The sequence below is a fragment of the Panthera leo genome, chromosome D4 (assembly GCF_018350215.1).
Source record: "Panthera leo isolate Ple1 chromosome D4, P.leo_Ple1_pat1.1, whole genome shotgun sequence".
Taxonomy (NCBI): Eukaryota; Metazoa; Chordata; class Mammalia; order Carnivora; family Felidae; genus Panthera; species Panthera leo.
The window spans coordinates 93,183,654-93,192,900 of record NC_056691.1 but is presented as its reverse complement, the minus strand read 5'-3'; the positions used below and the strand labels follow the sequence as shown (position 1 = coordinate 93,192,900).

The window sequence follows — 9,247 nt, the reverse complement described above, 5'->3', positions numbered from 1 at the left end:
CCAGAACCGCTCAGGTTCGCCCTTCCCCCTGCCGTATTATCTTAACTATGACTTTAAAATATTTTCCTATTAAAAAAAAATAAATAAATAAAAATAAATAAAATAAAATATTTTCCTATTATTAAAATAGAGATCTTGATGTCTATAAACTCCCTTGTGAAAAATAATAATGAGAGTAGCTTGGGCCATTTGGGGACAAAGCTTCCAGAAAAAAAGTTTTTATTAAATTTTAAAGTAAAACAAATTCAAATGGCATTTGGGGACCCGAAATGAGAAGTGACCTCTCCTCCAGACCTGCCCCAGCTAACCCCTGTTAAGGCTGTTACATCCACACGACTCCTGAAACAGAATGCTACGGGCACCAGTGACAGTCACAGCAAAGTTTATTACAATGAGAGCAAGGCCGACCGATCTGGACCAACACTCTTGATAAGAGTGCGCCGGGAACGGCGGGGGTACAGAGTTTTTATAGCCTATCACATCGTTTTATCATTACCTGGGAACAGAACAAAGAAACAATTTTCAGATGAGTTAGAAACAGTTGCCTAATGAGGTGTTTATTTTAGACTTTCTGCCTCTAAGTTGCAACCAGTGGATCTCCTTGACCCTGCCTCTGATGCTCTTTTCTTTGAACTTTTGTTTCCTTAATTGGTGAAGCCTAACTTACAAGAGTATGAGGCTGTTATTTTTCAAGCTAAGAGTTAGCCCTACACTACAATTTAACCCTTACAAGGCAATTGTGTCTCCGTGCAGGCAGGTTCTGTACATAGAAACTCCCACATGTTCCTTTCTTGGGTTAGGAAGGAGAGCTTCACAGCCCCCTGGGGGTGCACTCTAAATTCTGGTGGACTTTTCAAGGATGGCCTTAGGCCTGCCTCAGGACCTTTGCACTAGCTGTTCCTCCTACCTGGACCACTCTTTCCCAGAGACTTCCTGCCACACTCTGCCAGGTCTCTGCTCCTGTGTCACCTCCTTGGGGAGACCATCCCAGCTCATGTTGGCTCAGACAGCACCTTCCCATCCATCTCTGTTCCTTCCTGCCTTTCTGTGTTCTTTGCTGCCCGACTCCCCTCAGAAAGGAAACTCCACAACAGCTGGATGTAGTTTGGTTCACTGCTGTGCCCCCTCACTCTAGATGAATGCCCAGCACACAGGAGGAACTCAAGAAATGTTTGTTGGGTGAATGAGTGTTGAATCCCACATCTAGCACAGTGACTGGGCCACAGCAAGTGTTCAGGGAGTGCTCTCTGAATGAATGAATGAATGAATGAATGAATGAATGGTCTGCTCCAATAGTTTGTGGCAGTTGAAGGGCAGTTTGGGGCAGATGTTGGAGGTGTGCATGGGAGGTAAGGAACCAAGGAGCAGAGTAGGTCCCACACCCCAGGCCAGAGTCTAGGGGAACCCTTACCCCCTGCACATGTGCCCTTGAAGGCAGTGTCACGTGAACTCAGGGCTCATCTCAGTCAGAGTGACCCCCAAATCTCACTTCAAGGTGGGGGTGGGGCTGAGATCGGGAGGGTTTGGACAATTGAGGCTGTGTAGCCAGAGGCACCTAAAGCACCAGAAGAAGGAGAGCTGACCCACCCGGGCAGACAGGTGGGAGTGCCAGCGAGGCAGGGGTGTACAGCCTCCTGGACCACCTGCCAAAGGCAGGCTTTTGGCCGAGGTCCCTGGTGGTTACTGCAGGAATAGAGACCAGAGAATCGCCAGAACTGGGCAGCTACCTGTCCTTGACTCCATGCTGCGTTAGGCAGGGGACAAAGGGGCCCAGTCCCCCTGTCCACCTCCAAGGAGCTCCAAGCTGGCACAGTGAGAACATAATCACAACGGGGATGGGCCCCTCAAAAAGTACAGGGGCCACAGGGGACCCGCCTGGCTCGGGGCTCTGGAAAGCCCTCCGGGGGAGATAGCAACACTGAAAGGTACAGAGCTAGGAAAGTGTCGGGCCAGGCTGGAGAGGAGGAAGCGGTCAGAATTCAGGACAGGAAGTACACGAGGGCCACGCCTTAGTCCCACACCCAGAGCTGGGACAGACTCCAGTTTTCTCTGTACCTTCCTCCAGTGCCTAGCCAGAGAAGCCCACAGGGAGGCCGGCAGGCCAAAGGCCAGTGGGGACTTCCTCCTCCATGGCTCCTGATACACTGAGCAGGCCTTGCTTTCTCTGCACGGTGGACTCAGGCTCACAGTGGCCCTGGCCTGGGTGCTGCTGGCCACGCTGTCCTGCTGTCCTGAGGTGTAGCAGCATCGCTTGCTGCCGCTGGCCGCTGGCCTCCACACCCACACAACACCCCCCCCCCACCACCACCACCACGGAGCTGTCCCTGGGCCTCCCCATCCCACCCAAGGGTGGCGTTTCCACTGTGACCTCCAGGATGAGGCTTCCCATGTGCTGGTCACCCACTAAGCCTCCACTGTGGGCCAGGCTGAAGCCCGGCCTTGGGGTGGACCTGTCCTGCTTCCAGAAAGCACAGGGAAGGACCCATGGGGAGAGAAACACGAGAGCTAGGAGAAAGCAGCCTTATGCTTTGAAGGTCAGGACATCTAACCAGACTTCCAAGGGCGGGTCAGGTACCTGAGTGGGGTTTCAAAGGACGCACAGTGATTGGCCAGGAGCAGACAGGGAAACATGTTCCTGGCGGGACAGCTACCATGTGCAAGGGCCCAGAGGTGAGAGAACGCTGGGCACCCTAAGGATGGGGGATGGGGCAGGGTGTGCTGGAAGGAGACGAGGAGGGAGAGGTGAACTACAGGAAAAGCGGCCTGAATGCTGTTCTGGGACTCTGGCTAGTCCTGTCCCTGAAGGGGAAGGCTGGGATGAGCTAGGCTCCACGGGGAACTCCAGGCTCACAGCTTTCTAGGTGCTTCCAAAATTCCTTACCATAAAGGAGCCTCAACTCTGAGGCGTGTGAAAGGTAATAAAGGAAGGCCGCATTTACAACGGAGTCAGGAAGCCCTGACAGGGGGGCTCTCATGAACAGGGCACCTGTCCCAGCGGACCGAACGTCCTGGGCAGGAAGAAAGTCACCTTACCGCCCTAGCAAGAGGAAGTTCTCTTCTGGACGAGACCGCAGGCTAAGCCCCTGCCCCCTCCCAGACTGACCAGACAGAATGACTGGATGCTGGCTGGAAATGAAGCAGGGGCCGCTGGGGACACAGGGCTGCCTGGCCCGGAGCGCCTGGGGAACCGCTGGAGGAAGGGTCCAGCCAGGGGAAGAGGCTGGAGCAGAGGAGAGCTGGTCACCAGATGGGGATCTGGGGACACAGGAAAAAGTGGCTTTGTCCTGCAGTAGGCAGGAAAGGCCAGGCTATCCCCAGGGACAAGGGGAGGAGCCGGCAGCAGTGTGGACAGACAGGCCTCTGTAAGGGGAAGCGTCCTGCTGGCTGGAGCCCAGTCCTCTTGGGACTCTCCGGGCAAATGGGCCCCAGAGTCGAGGTGCCTGGGCCCGGGGACCCTCAGCGAAGAGTCCCCAGGGGAGTCAGACAGGGAAGGTGACTCCCAGAGGAGGTGTGCTCCCCATCCTTACCCCACGAGGCCACCTGGGGACAGGTTTTCGTAGGGCGCCAGGCCCCGCCCCTCCGAGAGGGCTGAGCCGCCGCGAGAGGGGGAGGGGGAGGAGAAAGGGGTCCGCTCGGGGCTCCGCCCGCCACCCGCGAGGCCCGGAGGAGGCCGAGTCGGGACCCCGCCCCCAGGCTAGTACCCGTGTCTCGGCGCACCCCCGGCCCCTCCCCGCACGGCGGCGGGAGCGCGCGGGGCGGGGCGGGGCCCTCGGCGGAAAAAATCAAACCGGGCTGGCGGCCTCTCAGCCAATCCGGGAGCAGACGGGCCAGCTTCGGCCAATGGCTGCCGCGAATGCTAATGAGCGCTGACGCCACGGGAAGGGTCCATTCAAAAAGTCGCAGCTATTGTCGCGCCGGGTTGCGCGCGCCGGCCGGGCCCCGCCGTCGGGCCCCGGGGGGACGGAGCGCGGACGCCGCGGGGACCGAGCCCGGGACGGAGCCCGGCGGCGGCAGCCCATGGCCGGAGCCGCGATGGCCGAGCCGGGCCACGGGCCGCCCGCCGCGCCCGCGCCCGGCACTGAGGGGCTGCCGCGCGCCTTCCTGCAGAGCCTGCGCACGCTGTTCGACATCCTGGACGACCGGCGGCGCGGCTGCGTGCACCTGCGCGAGATCGAGTCCCGCTGGCAGGGCGCCGACGCGCGCGAGCTGCCCCGCGGCGTGCTCGAGGGCCTGCGCCAGGTGGCCCCGGCCAGCGGCTACCTGACCTTCGAGCGCTTCGTGGCCGGCCTGCGCACCTCGCTGCTGAGCGCCGACGGCGGCCCGCGGGGCCAGGCGCGCGCCCCGGCCCGGGGAGGCTGCCCGGCGCGGCCCGGGGGCCAGCCGCCGCCGCCGCCGCGCCTGGTGTTCGCGCCGGCCGACGAGCCGCGGACGGTCCTGGAGAGGAAGCCCCTGCCCCTGGGCGCGCGGCCCCCGCCAGCCGTCCCCGGCGGCGCGGCCCGGAGCCTAGAGAAGCTGTGCGGACCCGCAGAGGCAGCGCCCGGTCCCGCGGAGCCCGAGCGGCCCCAGGGCGCGGCGCTGGAGCGGAGCCCGAGCGCGGACGCTGGTGAGTGCGGGGCGGCCCCCAGCCCCGCCTCGTAGCCGCCCCCCGCCGAACCCCCGCGACCGGCGCCTCAGGCCAGAGCCGCAGAGGCGCTGCGGCGCTTCTCCTACCGCGGGGGCCGGTAAGCGCCTGGAGGGAAAGCGGCCTCCTGGGTTCCCGGTGTGCTCAGGGGCCAGCCCCTCCCCCTCCACAGCGGGAGGCTGTCGTAGGGCCCGGGGGCTGGTGGAGGACGCCGCCAACTCCACCAGGAAGCCACTGTACGGGCCTGAGCTGAGCACTGAGGACCCCTGCCCCACACCTGGGGACACTTAGACCCTCAGTCGTATCCGTGGTAACTGCCTAGGCAGAGTTTTCCTCTCGTGCAGAGGAGAGAGGGGCCCAGGCCGGGCGGGGCCCTCGCTGCCTTTTTGGGTTCTCAGTCCGGCAGCTCCACTCAGACGGCTGGCCTTGCTGCCTCCACCACTGAGGCCAGGGTCCGCCGAGGTGGCCCCGAAGGACCTGGCCTGGTTGCCAGGAAGAACGAGGCGGTGGGTGAGTCTCCAGCCCAATCTTCAAGCCTGCAGGGGCGACACCAGGGAGAGACCCAGGCGCAGCCACTGTGGATGGACGGCGGGCTGCTTGCCTAGCTTCCGGTCCAGTTGGCAGTGCTGGGAGATGGCTGAATGGCTCCCCTGTGCGCGCCCCCCCCCCCCAGTGTCTTTCCTGGAAATAGCACCTGCACTATGGCTGGGGGCAGGGTCCAGACCCCTCAGCCCATTCAGCCTGCACCTGTGCACCACCTGGTGCAGGCCTTCCGCACCCCCCCGCCCCCATGGCCGCTGCCAGCCCTTTCTATGCCTTCACTGCTCTGCCAGCTTCATTGGACCTCCACCCCAGCCTTGCCCATGTCCCCCAGCCCCATGACTGGTGCTTGGAGCCACAGTGGCTCCTGGCCTCCTTGGTGCAGCCGTCCAGAAGCCCACCCCAGGCTGGGGGCTCCCCCTGCTCCTCACTGCCCAGCCACTCTGTCCCTGTGGTGTGGGCAGGCAGGGGGCACTTCTGAGTGCAGGGCTAGAGCCGTCCCTGTGGCTGCATGTAGTTGAAAATCAGCCATGGGACTGGGGTTTGGAGGCCTCAGACCTGCAGTCCTGCTCTGTCCTGGTGCCTGACACCACAGAGCAGCTTTAGTCTCAGGCCAGGCTCTCACTGTCCCCTTTTCCAGGCAGGGACCCAGACGAGAGGCATGGCATGTTTTGGCACTCCAAGCCCCCCCCAGATTTCCAGGAAGAGAAAGCCCTCCTACTCCCAGAGCCCCCTGCTCCAGAGATCCAGGGGCCCCTTCCCTATCCCCTGCTGGAGCTCAGTGCACCCAGGCCTGCCCTGGCCCCCGTGGTGCAAGCCGCTAGCTCAGGCCCAGATGGGGACAGACAGGGCTGCGTCCGCCTGCTGGTCCCTCTGAACATCCAGCGTGCTGTCGTCTGGGAATCTGGGAGCTGCCCCCACACCGAGCCCGGGGGTTCTGAGGTTCCATGCTCTCTAGCCTCCCTCTGCTGTATCTTCTGTGCCAGCCATGCAGCATGGGCAGGTTGGGACGTGAACTCTGGGCTGGCTCGGAGCCTGTCTGCCAGGGCCGGCTGGAGGCCTGCAGAGACCTGGTGCCAGCCCCGTGGACGTGTTCCCTCCTTGCACCACCGCCCCCAGTGCAGGGGGCAGAGCCTGTGAGGCTGAGCCTGGTGTGGGGGAATAGGGCCCGGGAGCCAGGAGGGTGACCTTCTCCACACCCGCACCCTACTCTGCCTCGCGGGTTGCCCGGCACGCGCTCCCCATCCCCCGGGGAAGGCAGCTGGCCCCGATGGCTTTTCAGCCCCAAGCACACTCAGCTGCACACACTTCACCTGCACGGACTCCCGTCACCCCTGAAGGCCCCGGCAGACCAGGAGGGAGAAGCAGGGCCGGCCAGAGGCCTGCTCCCTCCCCCTGTACTTAGCAGCCCATGAGCCCCTGCAGTGTACTCGAAGCACCCTGGGCAGCGGGAGTGCTGAGAAGAACCGGGTAAAGCCCCTGCCCCAGGGCGCTCGTGCTGGGACATGTGTGTGGGCGCGCACGTTTGTGTCGTGTGTACAGACATGCAGCCTCAGCGGTCACACGGCCCTTACCAAGGGAGGGGTGAGGGGAGCTGGTGGGGATGGGGTGGGGAGCCAGCCGCCAGCCAGGCACAGAGGCAAGGTGTGTGCTGCGCTGGGCCGTTGCCCATGCCCCCCAGGATGGGTTGAGATGGGGAGGGCCCGTGCAGAGGCTCTGAGTTGCCCATGACCCCAGAGAGACGTAGGCCTGGACACCCAGCTGTGCACCGCCAGGCTTGGGGTGGGGGACGTTGAGCTTCACTAGGCAGGCCTGGAAGTGACCCAGGTCCTTGCCCCTCTGCGGCAGGTGCAGTGGCCTGCAGGGCCCGGGAGCTAGGCGTGGGCGATGCCCATCGGGCCCCCCGTGCCCGAGGGGAACGTCGGAGGCACACCATCACCAACGGCGTGGACTGTGACCTGGTGAGTGAGGGCTCTGGGGGATTCTCCACCTTGCCTGGGATAGGACTTGGCCCCCACGCTTGGTCTCCTGGACCACCCCTCTGCCTGGGAGGTGGCAGTCAGGCCGGGGTTCTGGGGGACCTATGGCTGGAATGTGAGTTAATTACATACATCTGTCCCCGTGTCTGGGTTTGAATCCACTGGGGACGTGGCTCTAGACCACACGAGGAAGTCCTTTAGGGAGAAAGCAGCCTCCGTGCACCATGCAGTGGTGCCCCTCCCCAGAACTGCCCCTGCACCAGCCGGCTTCACGAGGCTGTCCTTTGCCAAAACTGAGCCCGGCTCCCCCGCTGCGTGCTCGCCATTTGCTCCAAAGGAAGCTGCTGAGCTCGGGGGTGTCGCCTGCGTTCCTGTGGGGGAAGCCTGCGTGGAGGGGCTGGGAGAGGACAGCCCGCCCGCAGGGGGACAAACGGGGCGGTGCTTCCCAACACGGGCACGCGTAGGACTCACGTACAGGCGCGTGCGCCGGCAGATCTGTGCTGGCGCCGCTGGCCTGCGCGGGCGCGCGTCCGAGTTGCGGGGCGCGCGCCGTGTGTGTGTGTGTGTGTGTGTGTGTGTGTGTGTGTGTGTGTGTGTGCGCGCGCGCGTGTGTGTGTGCGCGCGCCCCATTCACACGTGTGCGTTGGCGCACATGCAGCTGAAGCAGCTGAAGGAGCTGGAGCAGGAAAAGGAGGTGCTGCTCCAGGGTCTGGAGATGATGGCCCGGGGCCGCGACTGGTACCAGCAACAGCTGCAGCGCGTGCAGGAGCGCCAGCGCCGCCTGGGCCGGAGCAGGGCCAGCACCGTGAGTAACGCCGCCCGGGACCGGGCTGTCCCCGTCCCCAGGCAGGGTGACCCCCCCCCTGCACCTGCAGGAACCACCCACCTAACCCCAGGCACCCCCAGGTAGGCACGGGATGCCCTATTCCGGGACACATCGGCCGTCCTTCCTCCCAGGGTGCTGGGACCCCCACCCCCGACACACACACACACACACACACACACACACACACACACACACACCGTGATGTCCCCCACCGGCAACACCCGTAGGCTCCCTCTCGGCTCAAGCAGTAATTTGGGGAGACAAGAGTGCCACCTGTGAGGGCTCTTCTCGAGGCACGGTGGCTGGTCCTGCTCTCTGACCTTCCCCTTTTCTGCTCTCCTCTCAGGACCTTGGGACTGAGGGGAACCCCCTCCCGCTGGGCCGGCTGCTGCCCAAGGTCCAGGAGGTAGCCCGGTGCCTGGGGGAACTGTTGGCCGCAGCCTGTGCTGGCAGGGTGAGTGCGCCCCCCCCAGACCACCCAGCGCCCACCTAGGGCCCGTGCCCATCTTGGTGCCACCCCTCACCCTTGTCCTGGAGGCTAGGCCTGCCTGACTGTGCCCTCCCGTAGGCTCTGCCCTCATTGTCCTCGGGGGCCCCGTGCCCAGCCCTGGCCCCCACCTCACCGTCAGCCCCAGGCTGGCAGCAGCAGACCATCCTCATGCTGAAAGAGCAGAACCGGCTCCTCACGCAGGTGAGGTGCGGGGAGGGGTGCAGGGTGGGGGCTGGAGGCCCGGGGTGCCCTGACCGACCTCCCGCCCGTCCAGGAGGTGACCGACAAGAGTGAGCGCATCACGCAGCTGGAGCAGGAGAAATCTGCCCTCATCAAGCAGCTGTTTGAGGCGCGCGCCCTCGGCCAGCAGGATGCTGGGCCCTTGGACTCCACCTTCATCTAGCCGGCCAGGGGCGCGGGCGCGGGCGCGGGGCTCTTAGGACCTGGCCCGGCAGTCAGCCTGGGCAGGTGCCTCCTTGAGCCCCACTTAGGCTAAAGATCACCTGACTGGCCTGGACACGGGTTTCTTCCTCTCTTCCAGTCGGGGCTTCCCCAGAGCGCCCCCCCCCCCCCAGCCCAGGTGGGGCCAGCAGGCAGGCTGTGCCCCGGAATGCCTTGTGGCTCCAGATACGGACTCGGTCCCGGCCTGGGGGGCTAAACCGGGGCGGGACTTCATTGTGCTGTCACAGCCTGAAGCTGTTCCAGCGGCTGTCAGTGGTCAGCGGGGGACGACTCCTCGTGTTTCCCAGGTCTCCGGCAGCCCTGGGCAGCCCGGCTTTGTGGCAGGCCTG

At 63.7% G+C, this 9,247-nt stretch overlaps 1 protein-coding gene across 1 annotated transcript; it reads left to right on the top strand.

The window, feature by feature from the left end:
• The first annotated feature begins 4,017 nt into the window (after positions 1-4,017).
• On the top strand, positions 4,018-8,994 carry SAPCD2 (suppressor APC domain containing 2). Its single transcript, XM_042913877.1, has 6 exons — positions 4,018-4,603; positions 7,010-7,122; positions 7,799-7,945; positions 8,313-8,420; positions 8,535-8,657; positions 8,731-8,994. Exons 1-6 carry the CDS (start codon positions 4,018-4,020, stop codon positions 8,857-8,859), a joined length of 1,206 nt encoding a protein of 401 aa, XP_042769811.1. The 3' UTR covers positions 8,860-8,994.
• Positions 8,995-9,247: the final 253 nt, after the last annotated feature.